Source organism: Natator depressus, chromosome 2 (genome assembly GCF_965152275.1).
Source record: "Natator depressus isolate rNatDep1 chromosome 2, rNatDep2.hap1, whole genome shotgun sequence".
Taxonomy (NCBI): domain Eukaryota; kingdom Metazoa; phylum Chordata; order Testudines; family Cheloniidae; genus Natator; species Natator depressus.
Window position 1 is genome coordinate 120,643,520 of NC_134235.1, and position 20,267 is coordinate 120,663,786.

Here is a 20,267-nt window from a genome sequence, read left to right on the forward strand (position 1 = left end):
ACTCCATTACTACCAATGTCTTATGATGTGAAAGGCTCATAAGGCTCACCTGAGTGAAGACTCATAAAATATAAACCTATCTGTATTTTGTCGAGTATTTTTTCACTTAAACCACAGCCTAAAGACTAAAAGTAGCAGACATAATTTTACTTGTACAATTGACTGCTCAGTAACTATGCAGTGTTCTAGCCATCGTCGATCCCAGGATATTAGAGAGCCAAAGTGGGTGAGGTAATATATTTTATTGGACCAAGTTCTGTTGGTGAGAGAGACAAGCTTTCCAGCTTACACAGAGCTCTTCAGGTCTGGAAAACTTACTCAGAGTGCCACAGCTCAATACAAGCTGGAAAAGATAGTTTAGCGTAAGTAATTAGCACATTTAAAGGTGAAGTTGGCATAACTAACCACCCCCAACAAGCAGCAGTAGCTATATCAGCGAGAGAGCGTCTTCTGCCAACATAGCGCTTTCCACGCCAGCACTTCTGTTGGTGAAGCTTATGTCAGTCAGGGGTGTGGTTTTTCCACACCCCTGACTGATAAATATTTTACCAACAAAAGTGCTAATGTAGGCATAGCCTCAGTTTCCAAGACCTGAAGAAGAGCTCTGTGTAAGCTCTCTCTCTCACCAACAAAATCTGGCCCAATGAAAAATATTACTTCACCCACCTTTTCTTACTAAGTAACTACAAAGATAACATATTTTCCAGTGGGTGTCTAACAACGTGCCAATTTTACTTATGCTGGAAATGCACCAATTGTTCTAGTTAACTAAAATAAGTATTAGCAATTTATATAACTTCAATATCTGTAGTATTCCCTTGATAATTCCTATACATACAGTATTTTAGGTGATACCAGGACTCCAATAATTGCAGAATTTGCAGTGTTTAAAGAGCAAATATTAGACATAATGAGAAAATAGCATGCGTACTTTCAGTCTGAATAACTGTTTCAACACAGGTAAAATCAAATCTTCATTTTAACTTAATTAAATAATAAAACACCCTCTTGTTTTTCTTTATACTAATGTAAAATGATAAAAGATCACTGTGTTCTGCTACTGAATCCTCCACAGAACTTAACTGTTCTCTCTAATGAATAAGAAAATATTAATGGGATTCCATTCGCTTAAACTATGACTGTCCTTTTGATACAAGTCAAAGCAAAGCAGTTCAAAAGTCTGACCCATTTGCTTTTCTGTGTTCTCTCTCCATCGTTTATACCAAGATTGGGGCAGGGACTATCTTTTTGTTTTGGTAATAGAGGATTAAGCTCTATATACTCTATATGTATTTTGAGAAGATAGCTTTCTTCTTATACCCATTTTATACCAGTGCAACTACATTGAGTTCACAGAAGCTACTCCCAATTTGCACTGGTGCAAATGCCACCAGAATCAGTCGCAGCAACTATGCCTCTGAGTTTACAGGATATTTTCTCAGTACATATTTTGAATGTGATCGTTAGTGTGGAATGGGCTGCTGTACGGCATTATCTTCTGAAACACTCCTGATTTTTTCTTTTAAATATGATTAACCACTAGACAACTAAAGAGAATGAATGTCAGGAGAGAAAGCAAAGATACAGAGTATAAGTAGAGACTTAACGCTGATTCGTTCTCTTCTATAAGCAGTAAAGTTTAACATCCTAATGAACTCAACACTACTTTGGGAAAGAGGGGTAGAAATTGTTTGGTTTTGCCTCAACATATCAAGCATGTAATAGCTTTACAAAAAACACCTCTAATTTTTACTATCCTTTCTTCAGACACAAAAACACTGCTAGTTACCAGCTTCCCCCTCCCACCCCCTTTTTGGCATGAACATATAATATATCAAACTCTATCACTGAAATGTAGTCATCCCTCTTCTACATTCTCTTCTTCCTCATCATTTGATTGTATCACATCAGACAGCTATAAATCAGACAATTAAAGGCATGATTCTAAACTCACTGAAGTCAGCTGGAGTCTTTCCATTGACCTCTAAGGGGTATGAAACAGATCCATATTTGTATTCTTTCCCAGAGAAGGCTATGCAGTGATAGTTCCATTTCCCTGTGTATAGCTAAAGTCATATCAAAGACTGCCTCACTTTTTAAATTGGTTACCTAAACAAACTTTATTCTGATTTTTAAAATTTATATGTATATATAATTTCATACTCAGCCGTTCAGTGAAGAGATTATTTAATGTCATCTTTGAACTTACTTGTCTTGTTAGCACCTGTCCTGAAATCCATGTCTATGCTTCTCTGAAGAACAGCACAGCACAAGAAAATACACGGAGCAATAAAAAGTACAATTTCGCAAAAAAAAAAAAAAACAACAAAACAAAAGCAAAATATGTGTGTTCGTCAAACTATGTGCAGCTGAACTGATTTGTCACAGATACAGATTTATCTGGTGTTTATATTCTATGTATTGCTCAGAGTTTCTGGGCGTTCCTACTAGTTAAACTAAATGGGAGGGGCGGTACGATTTTTCTCCCCCCCCCTCTCTTTTTTTAAAGTAGCTAGCACCAGTTTGTTTTTAAAGCAATAACCATCTTTTTCAAGGCTTCCTTGGAAACCTCTAATATAATTAAAGTAGTTTGCATGCCTGCCAAAATTTCCCTTTAATATTTTCAACTACTTTGTGTATCTGTGGCCCAATCTTGAAAGGTGCTAAGTACCCTTAGCTTCCATTGACTTCAATAGGAATCAAGGGTACTCAGGAACTTGCAGGATCAATTCCTTGCTCTGTGGAACTTATGGGACTCTCTCGTTGATTTTGCTGTGTGGGGGGAAGAGAAACTGAAGCAATGTGTGTGCAGTCCAGTATTAGAGCTGCCATTGAAGATGGAACTTGTTTTTTTAATTTTCACCTGAAAATGCTAACCTGTTACTCAGATGTGAACATTCTCACCAGCTGTTTGCACTTCTTCCTTGTGTTTTCCTCTTTCTTCAACTCAAAAGCTTAGAGCATGAGTTTCTCTTTTAAAACGAAGCAGAGAAAGACAGGAGTTACTATTCATCTTATTTGAAAGTGCTCTTGGTGCTTTGAAAAGTCTTTAATCTAACATAATTGAGGGCTGAAATCTTGCATTAATCTAGTCAAGCCCCCCCCATTTTACTTACCTGTAGGCTTATGAAACTGTGGTGGGTGTCTCTCAGTCTTCTCTCTGGCTAGCCGCTTTCTCTTCTTGCCAAGCTAGGACTTCTCTGAGGACAAGCTGTGTGCTTAATTGGGACTGGGGGATGGTTTTCGTAGGGTATAACTCATTTAATGCTGGTGGAGATTTGTACCACAATGAGTCCTGCAGCAGAGGGACTCTATCATCAGGTGATGGAGGTAAGCGGGTCTCCAAGTGTGGAGGCTCCAAAAATGACAACAGATTTGATGCAGAGGGAGAAGAGTTGATGCATGCTCGGGCTGCAGAGCCAAAGTCTCCTCCCCTGACTTTCTGCTTTATTGGAAATTGAGACTCAGCTCCTGGTAGTGGTCTCAACCTAGGCTCCACCTAACTGAAAGCTTGCAGGCAGGCTGTTTAAGTAATAAAAAAAACACTTTTTTAAAAATGAAAAATCCTAGCGTAGTCCATTCCAGAGCAGATCCCATCTACTATCTCTCACGATTCTACATGTGACTCTCTTGTTATTGTCATGGTGGATTGTCCAGGCAATTGTGGATATTAGTAATATACAGAGCCCTACCAAATTCACGGCCATGAAAAATACGTCACGGACAGTGAAATCTGGTCTCCTCCCATGAAATATGGTCTTTTCTGTGCTTTTACCCTATACTATACAGATTCTACAGGGGCAATCAGTGTTTTTCAAATTGGGGGTCCTGACCCAAAAGGGATTTGCAGGGGGGTGGCAAGGTTATTTTTTTGGGGGGGGTCACAGTATTGCCACCCTTACTTCTGTGCTGCCTTCAGTGCTGGGTAGCCAGCCAACAGCCGCCACTCTCTGCCAAGCACCCAGATCTGAAGGCAGCACCCTGCCAGCAGCAGTGCCAAAGTAAGCATGGCAATACCATACCATGCCACCGAGGGTCCAGCTCAGAAGGCAGCAGCACAGAAGTGAAAGTGGCCATACCATGCCATGTCATCCTTACTTCTGCGCTGCTGCTGGTGGCAGCTCTGCCTTCAGAGCTGGGCTCCTGGCCAGCAGCCGCTGCTCTCCAGCTGCCCAGCTCTGAAGGCAGCGCTGTTGCCAGCAACAGGGTAGAAATAAGGGTAGCCGTACCGCAACCCCCCCTACAATAACCTTGCAACCTCCCCCAACTCCTTTTTGGGTCAGGACCCCTACAATTACAACACTGTGAAATTTCAGATTTTAATACCTGAAATCATGAAATTTATGATTTTTAAAATCCTATGATTGTGATATTGACCAAAATATACTATGAATTTGGTAGGGCTCTACTAATGTATGATGATAGACCTCTTCAGTTATTACCTTACGAATGCTTGTTTTGATACTGGTGAGCGAGACTAAAGGGCTGTGCATGAATGACCAGGGCAGTCTCATTACTGGCTTTATTTAACTCCTTTCTGTTGAGCCTGTATACCTGCTATACTTGCTTATATCAGCTATATGTAAGAATATAACAAGTGGGATTAAGGGAGTTTCATATATTCCATTTTCTAAGGTGGCTGGCAGGCAGCAATTTCTATTGCCTCAAATGGACATCCACAAATTCACAGGAAGCTGCTAGACATTCTAGTTCAGTATAATGGTATACCACATTTTTTCATTCCTGCTGAAATATCTTCCACAGACAATATAATGGTCAAAGTTCATATTTATTAGGTTTGATGTCTTTGAGAGGTGCTTTTGTTCTGTCATAGTTTCTGTTTCCTGTATTGGGCAATGTCTTGAACACAGTAGAACCTCAGAGTTACGATTTACGAACCAGATTTAAGAACTGACTGGTCAACCACACACCTTATTTGGAACCGGAAGTATGCAATCAGGCAGCAGTAGAAACAAACAAAAAGGCAAATACAGTACAGTATTGTGTTAAACAAAAACTATTGAAAAAATAAAGGGAAAATTTTTTTTTAAAAAAATTGACAAGGTAAGGAAATTGTTTCTGTGTTTTGTTTAATTAAAATTAAGATGGTTAAAAGCAGCATTTTTCTTCTACATAGTAAAGTTTCAAAGCTGTATTAAGTCAATGTTCAGCTCTAAATTTTAGAAAGAACAACCATAACGTTGTGTTCTGAGTTATCAACATTTCAGAGTTATGAACAACCTCCATTCCCAAGGTGTTCATAGCTCTGAGGTTCTACTGTGTGTAGTCAGTGGTGTACTAATGCCTAGACCAACAAATGTGCAGGGGCAGCAAATTTATAATAGCAGCCAGAGGCTGCTTCCCCTGGTGCAGGTTCGTGCCCTCTGCCCCCAGCCCCGCCCCAACTCCACCCCTTCCCCTCCCCGCCTCCTCCCTGCCCCTATTGGTTCCCCTTCCCCAAATCCCTGCCCTGGCCCCTCCTCCTCTCCTGAGCGCACTGCGTTCCCCCACTTCCCCTCTCCTTCGCGAAGCTGTTTCGTGCACAAACACTGGCAGGGAGCGGGGAGAAGCAGGATCCGGAGGCGCACTCAGGGGAGGAGGCGGAGGCGAAGTGGAGGTGAGCGGGGGCGGGGAGCTGCTGGGGGGGGGGGGAACGGCAATTATTTCAGGGCCTAGGAGCGGCAAAATCATTAATCCGCCACTGTATGCAGTAGTATACAAAAGATACAAGGATAGCATGCCCTTGTGGCAGGGTTCATTTTATTTCATCATTACAGATACGTTTAACTAATCATACTAGCTAATGCTGGCCCAAGGATAGAGTTGGAATCGTGCAGAAAACATTTGCGAGGTTGTGGTTTGGTGACTGCTCAAAGTAGAGTGTGTTCGGGCTTTAGGGTTTTTTGTTTGTTTGTTGCTATGCTGAAGAGATCTTTTTTAGAAGTGATGTGAAAAAGTTCCCTGCAGTTTCCACTTTACAAAATGGTGTTTGAAGAATCATGGTGTCCAGCCACACTTCTCACACTGTTTGAATGAAGAGCACCCACATTTGAGTGGTTTGTATGTGGCACCCTCAATTTTCATGTTCCTTGCACTTGGAAGAAAAAGCTACTCTAACTCCTATGCTGTAGAAGGAGAGGAAGTAAGGTCAAATGTCAAATCAATGTATAGTACCTGGCATAAGCTTTGCTCTTGTTGTCTGTGTTCTGTCCTAGTGCTGGTTTTGTTTCACAACCTGTTCCTGTTACACTTGGGGAAAAAAAAAGTTTCTGGTTGATTTTTTGTTATTGCTCACTTTACCCTAATTTTAATTAGGTAAGATACAGGTTCTATAGTTTTTGTTTCCAATAAAGGGTACAGATTATCGAGAATTTTAGTTGCTGCATTCAGTCATGTCTTCATATTTAAATATCAGCTTCATTGAACATGTCTACACTGCACTGGAATCTATAGTACAAACTAAGTTTACAAGGTCCTGTCTCAACACACAATGTGGCTAGTGTAAATTGTGGATGGATTCTTTGGGAGTGGGCCTCTTGTCAGTTGTTTTCGAGTGAAGTTCAGCAATCTGGAGAGGATCAACATAGAACAGGTAACTTATAAAAAAGTGGCAATCCTTGTCTTACTTCCTGGCCACCTTCCTGTCAACTTCCTTCTGTTACTTCATATAAAACCAAGAGAGGAGCCAGGGAAAGAGGAAGCCTATTTCTTAATTAGCTCAATTGATTGCTGCTGGGCCACACAGTGTGTTCTTTTCCACCTTTTATTGGTCTGGGAAAGGAGAAGACTTGCTAGATTTTCTGCACAACTATATAGACCTGCTGAGTGGGTTACCAGACAGGCTTCTCAAGGTCATTTTGAATGCTTTTGAACTTAATTGAGGCAGGTTGTGCAAGATCCAATGAAAAAAATGTGATAAAGTGTGGCAAAAAAGAGGTAGACAGACCAGTATGGTTTGATCTCACTGGCTTTTAGGAATATGTTTAACGAGGTTGAGGCAGTCTCTGAAGGTAGTGAAAGAGAGCAAGAATGACTGGATGGAAGCTTTGTTTCTGAGATCACATTTGAGACCACCTAAAGAAGCTACGCAAGTATTGTCTTGAAATCTACCATAAGAATGGGGAGGTAGTCAAACAGTCTTTCTGTAACATGAAAATTGGAGTCCAGAATCCAGGACTTTCAGATCTGTAAATGCAAGTGTTTATGATAAAGGGAAGCTGAAAATGACATTCTGCTTTTTAGATATTTCTTCATAGTGAGACAGGTTGATTCTGAACATCTCTGAGTAAGCAGGATATGCAGGTATTGCAGAATAAGTATTAATGACTACCCTGTGTGCTTATGGCTACATGAATAATAAATCTGGTGGGAAACAAAAATACTGAAAATAACTACTTTGCAGTATATGAATATAATTAGTTTTCTGCTTCTGTTTCTGCACCTTTACAAAGTGTCTAAAAGGGTTAACAGGCCAGTGTAGCTTAAATTGTGAATGTGTCAAAATAATCACACTTTCTCAGTAGATTTGAATAAAATGAATGATGATTACTAATTCATATTTTCTGCCCTAATGCATATTCTTGGATTGCAACCTTTAAAAGATATTGCTGAAAGCCCTGTAGCTAGGACATCAACATGGGGGCAGGGCGGATGGGTTAGACTGCATGACAAGAGGGGCAGTTGTGCTTGCCTTCAGAAGTTCATGTAGTTAGTGAAAAACAGTCTCAGCCAGAAGCCTCTTTAAAAACTTTATAGTTGTGAAATCAGGAAAAATAAGTTACACATTTGTGATCATTCAGTATAAACCTACAAAAGCATTCAAAACATTCAAACATTCAGAAATATAAAAGTATAGCTCTTAACATGAAATTGCTGTTATGGAAAGATTGTTCATAGAAACTTGAAGTCTTCTTGGATAACAAGATCTGAATTCTTCTTCAAAGATTTCTAGGTCCAGTTTTGAAGTCACTTTTGTATGACAGGAGAATTAGTTTTCTCTTACTTTCATTGAATTGATTGCTCATGCTCATCCTTTGAGGCAAAATTATTTTCAAACAAGAAAAGGAAATCTCACAAGCTGCAGTTAATGCTCCAAAACAACAAGACTGCAATTGACACTTCAGAAACAAATTGGAAAGACTCTTTTCTTTGGTAGCATCTAGAACAGTGGTGGTCAACCAGCGGCCTGTCAGGGTAATCTGCTGGCAAGCCGCGAGACAGTTTGTTTACATTGACTGTCCGCAGGCACGGCCGCCCGCAGCTCCCAGTGGCCACGATTCGCCATTCCCAGCCAATGGGAGCTGCGGGTGGCCTGCTCCTGGTAAGTGGATCTGATTTTGGGAATTGCTGAAGCAAATTGTTGGGGGCAGGAGGGTTGCAGAAAGCAGGCTTGTCTCCCACCACATGCCTACTCTGAGCGACAGAAGAGGCTGTTGATAGACTCCCTCACTTCACGTGAATCTCCCTCAGATCTCCAGGAAACTCTCGCGGAGATACTGGGCAATCTGCTCCTGCAGGTTCCTCAGCAGAGCTGCTTTATTACTTGTCCCATTAATGGTAACTTTCCCACGCCACTTTGCTATCATGGAGGGGGAGACCATTGCTGCACACAGGCGAGCTGCATAGGGGCTGGGGAGGAGGCCGCTGGCTTGGAGAAGACCCTCCCTTGGATTCCCTGTTCACCCTCTGCAGTGAGATCTTCCATAATGATCACATCCTGTATAAAGTGTGGGCACAGGAATGATTATCAGGCCCCCCCCTATAGTGATGGCTCTCCCCAAGAGCCGTGTGCCCAGTGCACAGCAGGGTCCGGGAAGAGTGATTTACCCTGCCCCTGCAGCTACTCACCATTTTGGGGGTCTTGTGGCTCATGTGTGCTTGCCTGGGGTTAGCCAATTAGTGACAGGTGTGTGAGTACTGGCTGTGTTTTAAAGCACTGAATCAGTGTTGTCTGTGTTGCAAACAATACTGCTCCTATAAAATGTTGCATTTAAACTTCACAGAGATGACCTTGGGAGCCCAGCCTCCTTCTTTGTTAGCGGTGGCGGAATGGCTGCGGAGAATTAGAAAGCGGCCAAGGAGAACTAAGGAGGACTTTCTCTGTGAGGTTATGATGCACTCCACTGCCGAGAAACAGCAATTGAAGGAGTGGTGGGACAGTGAGAAGAGGGACCAAAAGGAGAGTGTGGCACACCAGAAAGAAGTCACAGAGCGGCTCTTAAACATTATGGAGTGCCAAGTGGACACGCTCCAGGAGATACTAGCTCTTCAAACCAAGCAAAAAACTCTTTCCCATGTGCCCCCCCACATACACACACTGCCAACACACTCTTATCAACCTCTTGGCTCCCGTCTCTACCCGCATCATTCCACTCTGCCCCCCGCACAGTCCAGCACTGCAGACTCCCACTACCCGCTGCACTCAAAGACCCATCCCTCTGCAGTTTGACCCTGCTGAAGTACAGCACCTGCTGCACTGTACTCCAAAGGAGAAGGATGGGTATGATCCCTGGACATAAACAAATCTGTAGCTGTCCCTGGACCCCTCCTCCTCCTCTTGAGATCTTCCCTTCCCTCTTCCCCTCCCTGCTGATGAGTTTTTTTATTTGACTCTCTCCTCCAGTTGTTGTCTTTTAATAAAAAATAATTGTGGTGGTTTGAAAGCAATCTTTATTCTATTAAGTGAAAGCAAAAGGAGCACTGCAAAGCAACATACAATTATGTTAAGGCCCCTTCTTGCATCATGTGCACCAATCACCTCCTAGCATTACAAGCACTGCAATCTCAAGCATAGCAACAAATATTAGTCGCTTTCAGCTTCAAATTGCTGCCTCAAGGCATCCCTGATCCTTATGGCCCTGCACTGTGCCCCTCTAATAGCCCTGCTCTCTGGCTGTTCAAACTCAGCCTCCAGGCACTGAGATTCTGCAGTCCAGCCCTGAGTGAAGCTTTCACCCTTCCCATCACAAATATTATGGAGCGTATAGCACGCTGCTATAAGCATAGGAATAGTATCATCGGCAAGGTCCAGCTTCCCATACAAGCATTGCCAGTGGGCTTTTAAGCAGCCATATGCACACTCAGTCATTCTGCACTTGCTCAGCCTGTTGTTGAACCGCTCCTTGCTGCTGTCAAGTTGCCCGGTTAATGGCTTAATGAGCCACGGCATTAAGGGGTAGGTGGGGTCTCCCAGGATCACAATGGGCATTTCGACTTCCCCTGGTGATCTTCTGGTCCAGGAAGAAAGTCCCTGCTTGCAACTTCTTGAACAGGCCAATGTTCCGAAAGATGCGTGCGTCGTGCACCTTTCCAGACCAGCCTGCATTAATATCTGTGAAACACCCATGGTGATCCACAAGCATCTGGAGAACCATTGAGAAATGTAGTTGGTGGCTAGGTAGTCTGGTGCCAGAATTGCAATGTGTGTGCCATCTATCGCCCCTCCGCAGTTAGGGAAGCCCATTTGTGCAAAGCCATCCACAATGTCAAGCACTTTGCCCAGAATCATGGTCTTTTGGAGCAGGATGCGATTAATGGCCCTGCACACTTCCATCAACACGACTCCAACGGTCAGCTTTCCCACTCCAAACTGGTTAGCGACTGATCAGTAGCAGTCTGGAGTAGCCAGCTTCCACAGTGCAATCACCACACACTTCTCCTGCAACAGGGCAGCTCTCATTCTCATGTCCTTGCGCTGCAGGGCTGGGGCTAGCTCATCACACAGTCCCATGAATATGGCTTTCCTCATGCAAAAGTTCTGAAAGCCACTGCTCATCATCCCAGACGTGCACCACGATGTGATCCCACCACTCAGAGCTTGTTTCCCAAGCCCAAAAGCGGCGTTCCACTGTGGTCAGCACCTCCGTGAATGCCACAAGCAATCTTGTGTCATAGCTACTACATGTGGCAAAATCAATGTCGCACTCCTCTTGCCTTTGTAGTTTAAGGAATAACTCCACTGCCACTCATGCATGACGTGTTGGTCAGAGCGAGCAGCATACTGGTCAGCAGTTCGGGATCCATTCCTGCTGCCCGAAAGAGGCAGGGTGTGCAGTAGACAAACCGCTGAAAGATGGTGCCAAATACGGACGGCAACACAGGGATTGCTGGGATGCGAAGCAATGCATCATGGGGCATTGGGACAGGACCCAGGATGCCCTGCGACCCACCCCCCATGCCTTCCCACAAGTCTTAGTGGCAAAAGAGAAAGAGGTGCTCTGTGGGATAGCTGCCCAGAGTGCACCGCTCCAAATACTGTTGCAAGTGCCACAAGTGTGAACACACTATTGCGCAGGCAGCTGTCAGTGTGAACACACAACAGCCATTTCCCTTCTGTGCTCTCTGAGTTGTGCTGTAACTGCCCGGCACTGTAACTTTGCCAGTGTAAACATTCCCTAAGTTTCTCTGTAAAAGGTGGATGATAATAATTCCCTACTTCGTGGGGTATTGTGAGGTTCTTAGGCCCTCAGGTAATCTGAGCTGTATAAGTACCTAAGATAGATATCACCACCAAGCACCATCAAAACTTTTTGGGTGTGTGCCGTGTGGTTTTACTTTCCCATTTTCTAAATAACAACAAATTTCACTTCAAGTTATGATTGAAAACTAAACAGAAAACTGAAAACAAAATCTAGCCAAAACTGGTCCACTTACATGCAAAACTGCAGAGCTTGTTTGGCTTGGGAGTGAAGCTATCAGTTAGTCCAAGTTTGCCAGAAATATTCTTTAACTTTTCAACTAAAGTGACCTGAGTTCCAAATTTGTAATGAAATCTGAAACTGGGGAAATTTTGCAGGCCCTCATCGCCTGGTGAAAACATTTTCCAGAGCTCTAATATCAACCAGCTTAAGAACAGACTTTTTTAAAAAAGGCTTTTTAAACTTTAGATTTGTTACTGACACCTTAAATCTGTTATAACAACATTGCCCCCTTTTGACCCAGAATATTAAAAACACAAAGAACAAAGATCCCTAAGTAATACATTGTTGTAAGAGAAACATATCATTTACTTGTGAAAGGTTCTGGGAGGGATATTTTGGGGTGTGTGCAGGAACTGCAAGTCTCCAATTTAATATTAAGTGTAGGAAATACAAGAATACTTGCCAATAATCCATGAGCTTTTTCACAAGTTGTTTCTGGTTTGCAACAGACAAACAGTACAGTAAACTTCCTAATAATAGTGCACTGTTACTCAAAAGATGAAAGGTAGAGCATACACTTAGCAATTAAAGCTTGTTTGTGAACAGCTCCCATTGATTTCAGTGGGATTTGTGGGTGCTCACCACTTCTGAAGAGTGGGCCACTTTTATTTAGATATCTAAATGTGGCTTTCAGAGCCTAATGTTTAGATACCCAAGTTAATAAATTCTGGCTATTGGGCTTATAGATAGCTTATTTTGGAGATGGAAGATTGTCTTCTATGATGCACTTAATCCATCTGGGGCCCATAGAGGAAAAAGAGGACATGAGGCAATCAAACTACAGCACCCACAAATTTCCATTTTGTTGAAAACCCAATATTGCATGAAAAAAGAGTTTAAAAATTAAAAATATTTGACCAGCCCTACTGAGGATGATATAGATTATGTGACCATGGCATTTGCTGAATACAGCGTTGTTTGTACCCGTAAGGGTCTGCTCACAGAAGTTGGCACTGAACCTATTGGAAAGGTGTTTGTATATGTTTCTTGGGCTAAGATTTGGTGAAATGTATCAACTCCAGTTTGGAAAAAGGTTCCAAACCTGAAATAAGGTTCCCATATAAAGTGAACCCATCTTAATTTTTGGTGAGTTTGGGTTTTGTACGAACCTATTGCACAGCCACGGGTGTATTAGATCTCTCTCTGCTAACTAGATTAATATATTTAGTGGCACATTTGAGTGAGAGGACCACGTACAAAAATGCACATGAATTAAACTTCTACGGTTACATAAATTATTTCATCTTCTAATTATACATTTTCACAGGCATTTCCATCAATTTCACCCTCAAATGAAGGTATGTCAGTGTGTATATTTTTCACCTTTTGTCCATAATTTGACTCAAAGGGCTACGTTTTCATCATGTACAAAACGTGACTGCAATTACAACACACTGCAGTTGCACATAGATATTAGTTTTAAGATGTCCACATACTTGCTTGTGCACGTACTGTGGTAAATGTATGTGCATTTGCAGGAAGTGTGCATGCAATTGCAAGCCTATATATTGTAGACATGCTGATTTTTACAGACTTATTGTTTTTTCAACTTCCATTACCACTCATAGGAGTTATGCTTATTTATCTGAATATGGAATTTTGCCCTTATTGTCTGTATGAAATGCGTAAAACTAAAAACATGAACATTTACTAACTTCTAGAATTAAACCGTTAGTCACTTATTTCACTAATTTGACTCACAGCTACTCCGCCTTCTAATGCTAGCTTTATATTAGGAAAGTACAGGTAGGTCAGTCTGAACCCCACATTTGCATTTGTTGTGTGAAAAGGCAAAGTGAAAAGCCAGCTCTCCTTGAGTAAAAATGAAGCAACTGTGAAGCCAAGAGGTCACATTTTGCCCTCACTTAAACCCATACAACCCCATTGAAGTCAGTGGGGTTGAAGAGGTGAAATGTATCCAAAGTGTTCATTTTTGATGTGATTACAGATCTTTCCTGAAGCACAAACTGACACACTGTTAATGATAGCACTATGATATAGAAAAAGTCAGAAAGGTTCTTAAAGCAGCTGCTTGCATTCTCTCCTTTCATGGAGGGAATTCAAGATGAGGACCATAATAAAGCCTGCCACAACAATTCTGGAAGATGTAAAAGCTTCATTTGCCTTTCAAACAGCTCTTTGAGCATTGTGTGTTCTCCAGATATATAAATTTGAAGACAAAATTAATCTTACACATCTTTTAAATTGGTCACCTGTATTTATAGATTAAGGACAGTGACCTGGTGAATCCAGCCTCTCTTGAACTGCAACCAGTCAGAAGGTAGCAAATTAATAAAAGTGCTCCTCTGTCCTTATTATAGTACCCAATTTCTTAAAGCAGATTTCTCAGAGAGGCTAACTGAGATAAGTATTTATCTACTTTAACAGTCATTGGTAAGTTATTTTATGATGTGTTAACACTCTGTCTCAATTTCTCCACTGTAGTGCAGCAATCTAGTGCTGTACCATAAACTGAATTGATGACATAAAATTAACATCGCTGACGGCAGGAGGGCCTCCCATAGAAAAATCCTCTGGTTGTGTGGCAGCCATTGGAGCACTTATGACAGCCCCTTCCTGGATCTGAAAGTAGGGGTCATGTGGGAGAGTGGGGGAGGAGAAGGGAGGAGAAAGAGAATGGAGCATGGCTGGGACTGTTAAAAAAAGAGTGCCATATAAAAATATATATGTGTGTTCATACATAGATGTGTGCACACACACAGTGCAGATAGTTATGATTTACAGAGCAAAAATAATAGAAGGGAAAAAAATTGGATCTGACATGAGGAAGTCAGAGTAACTGAATTTGGACAATGTGTGCTGTGGCCTATAGACTAGACCTTCTAACTTGGCATTTGAGTTATCACTTTCAGAGTGTGTGTGTGTGAGATTTATGTGACCAGCTCTGCCAGGTGCCTTGATGATTCCCAGATGCTCTATAAAGGCCTAATCCAAAGCCCATTGAAGTCAACAGAAAGACTCCCATTCATTTCGGACTTTGGATCAGAGCCTAACCCTCTTGGGGAAGTTGTACCTTATACTTGTCTGAGGGGACTGGCTTACACACAATTCTCCTAGGATCAGGACAGTACAAAGAACACTTAAAAGTTAAAACCAGACTTTGCAAATCCTTCCATACGCATCCTGATTTGCATGATACACTACTCACCCTTAGCTTATGGATGCATTTCATAACACTGACAGAGTAGTATTTATTCAGTTCAACACCCATAGGAAGTTGTTTTTTCTGCAATGCTTCCATGCTTGTGCAAAAGCAGCTGATTTACTTATTGAGGAGCTTCTATTTGCTGATAACTGTGCACGGTGTTGCTCACTCGACCAATTTATAACTAATCACTTTGCTTGTGCAGTTAACAGCTTTGGTTTCACAATTACCCTAAAGAAAACTGAAAAATTGTACCATCCTCTGCCAGAAGATGCACACGTCCACCTAATTATTAAGATCAACAATGCTCCACTCAAGCCCGTGGAGAAGTTTTGTTATCTAGGGAGCCATGCTCTCACAGAATGCCAAGGCGAGCTCCGCATTTGGCATGTTGTCACACTGCCTCTGGAATGACAGGGGTTTCAAAATAAAACACTCTGCTAAACGTCTATTGGGCAGCTATGGTAACAACACTTCTATATGGTTGTGAGACATGGACAATACATCGCCCCCATATCAGGAAACATCATCAGTTCCATATGTGAGGTTTCCTGGCAGTTTGTACAGTCAAATGGTGGGACAAGATTCCTAATGTCAAAATCCTTACTTGTTGGATGTCTGCACCCAAAGCATGCTCATAAAATTTCAGCTGCATTGGTCTGGTCACCTCATTCATATGCGGACTCGAGACCATCCAGCACCATATTTTACCGTCAGTTAAAGCAAGGCACCGAATCTCATGGTGGTCAGTACGAATTACATAAAGACACAATGAAGTCAAGCTTGAAAGCATTTCAGGTCAATCCAAGTATCTGGGAAGCAACAGCCCACGACAGAGCAAGGTGGCAGCAGATTTGTCCTGTTGCTATTAACAGCTTTGAAGCAAGGCACACATCAAACACCTTATGCAAAAAACATGAACTGCACAAAGCAAAGATACAACAGTCTGCAACGGTCATGGATAGCCTGTCTGTCCCTCAGGCAGCTGTGGTTGTAGTTCTTGCATTGGTCTCTTCTCCCATATACGTGTTCATTAATAGTGTTTTCTGAAGTCTCGTACCTGCACATCATCCTGAGACTCCATCCATCTTCCTTAGCCAAGGATCGGGGCCTTTATTTTTAACTGGGGAATTCTGGCCAACTTTCCAGAAAACTAATGTCTGATCAAAATTCCATTTGGTAAAATATTACCTTTTGAAATTGTGATGACATTGGCAAAGCCAGCATTCCATCCTCATTCAAATGGCTCTGAAAAACTCACATCTACTTCAAGACCCACAAGAAGACAGTTTATAAATAAACACAGAATATATCATGATATTCTTTCCACTGTCTTTTTAGGTTTTTAGCTCCGTGGGGCAGATACCCTTTATGTCTCTTTTTCAAGGCTAGTCTGTCATCACTTAACAACTAATAGATAAGAAATATTCAGGGCCAAATTTTTTTGAAAAAAAAAAAAAAACACCAACAACAAACCCTCTAATTTGTGATATTTGCTCTCCCAACACAGAACAGATGCAATTTTGTGGACACAATAATTTAGGAGTGAAACAAAATTTAGACAACTACCTGAATTGTGGGCACAAACACCATTTGTATCTGCAAATAGGAGACACTTCACTATGGTCTATTTAAGCTTGCATTTACTAGTGCTTAGAAAATTGTACAATTGATGGCCAGTGAAAAAAGTAGATAATAGACGGAGCCCCCTTTAAAAAGTCTGGCCCTCAAGCTTTTGTGAAGTCACCAGAACCTCTCCCTGTGAGTCCGCATGAGTCTAATTTTTAATCAGCATTTTGCGCTGATACTGGATATGCCATTACAACAATCCCAGAAGTGAACGCCTACTTGTTTATTCTGATAACCTATTTTTCAAATAAAAACCAAATGTTCAAAGGTTGAAATGAGGTAATCAAAAGCAAGAAATGAAAGTTCAGGGCCAGCTATAGTTATTCATGCCTTGACAACTCCCTCTTATCATCTGGTAGCCACTCAAACAGAAATAGCTAGTGAACATTTAGCAGTCCCTAATATTTTGCTGCCCTGGGCAACTGCCTGTCTTTTCTACAGGACAGATCAAACCTATAAAAGATAGCCACTTATCTCAGCCCAACATTAAAATGGCTTTTGTTATAATCATTAGATAATGCTTCAGACACAAACACAATTTTTAATGGAAACGTTATACTCAGAAAGAATTTTAGACAAAGCTCCACATCCCAGGAGCAACAGCAACAAATGAGCAACAGCAATCAAAGTGGATAAGAAAGTGAGCGATAAAAAGCCGGACACGATGTAGAGTAATAGGAGATAGAAATGAATAATAAGGGAACAAGAGTACATTAAACAATAAGTAAAAGTATAGTCTTTATAGAAACAGGAGGACTAATATCTGTAAAGGCTCAATAGATGACAAGTATTTCAAAGTACCAGTAGGTAAATAATGGTGAGACTATTATATGAAAAAAAGAATATCCAAGATAAATATTTGTGCATTATAAAGATTTTGCCAAGCCTGAATTTGGTAGCTAACCTTAAGCAGCTCCCACCGAAGCCCACTTACACCACGTCTGAATCTGGCCTGAGAAGTTGATGGCGTGCGGTACACTATGAATCCTCAAGAGAAGTAAAAAACACAAGAGTACTCATTCTCTCTCTGATGCACTGAACTGTCAGAAGGTATACATTTTAAATCACATGAGCCAATCATTTTCATATCATTCAGTTAAGTGTGACAGAAGCAACCCACTTTCAGGAGCCCATCAGGGGGTATTGCAGCCAAATACAGAAAGTCTGAAGTCTGGCAATGTTCAGAAGTGGAAAGTGGACTAGGCCACAGTTTATGATATAATTAAATGCTTCCATCAGCACATACCTACAAGCAGCTAGAGGAAAAAAAAACAAACAAAAAAACTAATTATGCATTTTAAATTAATAAGCTGGCTCATTTTACACCCATTACAAATTAACTATGACCTCAGCCAGCAATAAAAAGCGGAACAATTGAATGCAGCATGTCTTCCGGGGCAACTCTGCACATTTTAGAGTTTGCTTATAGTTATAGTTCTCAGATATTGTAATAAAACCTGACTAGTATTTTTAGAAGGAATAAATTACTTTCTGTCCATGGATGCTTATTTGTTGTAATAATCCATTCTGTTTTGCAATCACTGAAATACAGACACAATACATGTGATAGCAAATCTTCTTTTAAAAGCCCAAAGTAGTGCTGTGGAACATTTTTGAAATTTGTTTTACCATAAAACAATCTGGAAGTTGTTTTTCCATAGAAAGTTCTGTATCAGATGTAGCACAAAGGTTGTTCCTCCCCCGGTCATACAATTTAACACACTATGACTTTGCTAGAACACACTCACAGACTTTACAGTCAGAAGGGATCATCATAATCATCTAGTCTGACCTCCTGCACATTGCAGGCCATGGAACCTCACCCACCCACTTCTGTAATAGACCCATAACCTCTGGCTGAGTTACTGAAGTCCTCAAATCATGGTTTAAAAACTTCAAGTTACAGAGAATTCACCATTTACACTCGTTTAAACCTGCAAGTGACCCATGCTGCAGAGGAAGGTGAACCTCTCCCCCGCCCAAGATCTTTGCCAATCTGACCCAGGAGAAAATTCCCTCCTGACCCCAAATACGGTGATCAGTTAGACTCTGAGCATGTGGGCAAGACCCACCAGGCAGACAGCTGGGAAACAATTGTCTGTAGTAACTCAAGAGCTCTCCCAATCTAGTGTCCCATTACTGGCCATTGGGGATTTTTGCTACTGGCAGTTGTGATGGGCCACATGTTGTTGTAGGCAGTCTCATCATATCATCCCCTCCATAAACTTATCAAGCTCAGCCTTGAAGCCAGTTAGGTTTTTTGCCCTCACTGCTCCTCTTGGAAGGCTGTTCCAGAACTTCGCTCCTCTGAGGGTTAGAAACCTTCATCTAATTTAAAGCCAAAACTTGTTGATGGCCAGTATAGCCTGTTGTTCTTGTGTCCACACTGGCGTTTAAGATAAATAACTCCTCCCTCTCCCTGGTATTTATCCCTCTGATGTATTTATAGAGAGCAGTCGTATCTCCCCTCAGCCTTCTTTTTGGTAAGACTAAACAAGCCAAGCTCTTTGAATCTCCTCTCAGAAGGTAAGTTTTCCATTCCTTGGATCATCCTAGTGGCCCTTCTCTGCACCTGTTCCAGTTTGAATTCATCTTTCTTAAACATGGGAGACCAAAACTGCACACAGTATTGCAGATGACGTCGCATCAGTGCCTTGTATAACAGTATTAACACTTCCTTGTCTCTACTGGAAATATCTCGACCGATGTATCCTAGGACTGCACTAGCCTTCTTCACGGCCACATCACGTTGGCAGCTCATAGTTGTAGTAGAAAGAGCCTGAAGCATGGTCCTGGTGCAAGGCCTGAACCAAAATGAGCAGAAGGTATGCTCCTAGCAACAGTCAGGCCCTGTCAAAAGCAGATGCTTGCCTGCAAACCATGTCCGGTATATGGACTTGGCACCAGTATTGCTAGCATTGCTAAAACACACTGAATATGTAAATACATTCCAGCAGGCGAGCACAAGAACCCCCCAACCTAGCACATGATAAAATGGTTTGACAAAAGTGATGAATAGTGATATTTTGTCTGACACATCAGGAGTAAAAGTGGTGAATAGGAATGTTTTGTCTGAAACATCAGGAGGAAAGTACAAGAGGAAGTAACAAACATGGCATGAAATGCGTAAGATGATAAGTAAGTTGTTTAACCCAGATTGTTTGTCTCAGTCTATAAATGTTGGGATTCCTCTCTTTAACCCTTCATCCAGCCTAGGGGGCAGTGGAAAGTCCCGCCACTGATTGAGCTGCGTCCATTGTCATGGGCGTACATGTCTTAGTGTACCTGCAACCATTGAGCCGGGGCACTAGCGCTGTGCTTTGTCGGCAGTAAATCTGTCTGGATGCCTTCACTACTAAACCAAGTCCAGTGGTCTTATTGGGCAGTTCGATCGGAGCCTGCTGTATGGGCTATCTGGCCAGAGCCAGTGCAGCATGCATAGAGAACACATGCAGGCAGTCATCCTGTGATCAATCAACCAGTAGTCATCCTGTGATCAACCAATACACCCAGGTCTTTCTCCTCCTCTGTCACTTCCCAGTTTATAGCAAAAATCCTTCTTGTTAGTCCCTAAATGCATGACCTTGAACTTTGCACTATTAAATTTCATCCCATTTCTATTACTCCAGTTTACAAAGATATCCAGATCTTTTCATGTGATATTCTGGTCCTCCTCTGTATTGGCAATACCTCCCAGCTTTGTGTCATCCGCAAATTTTAATGAGCGCACATTCCCATTTTTTAACAGAAATGTTAAATAAGATTGGTCCCAA

General features: G+C 41.7%; 1 protein-coding gene across 1 annotated transcript in view; it reads right to left on the reverse strand.

Annotated features, from left to right (window-relative positions):
- Positions 1–20,267, reverse strand: part of LOC141981535 (glutamate decarboxylase 1-like) — a 69,686-nt gene that overhangs the window by 38,099 nt on the left and 11,320 nt on the right. Inside the window, 1 exon segment of the mRNA XM_074943187.1 lies at positions 2,210–2,281. Within this exon segment, the coding sequence (XP_074799288.1) occupies positions 2,210–2,281 (72 nt within the window).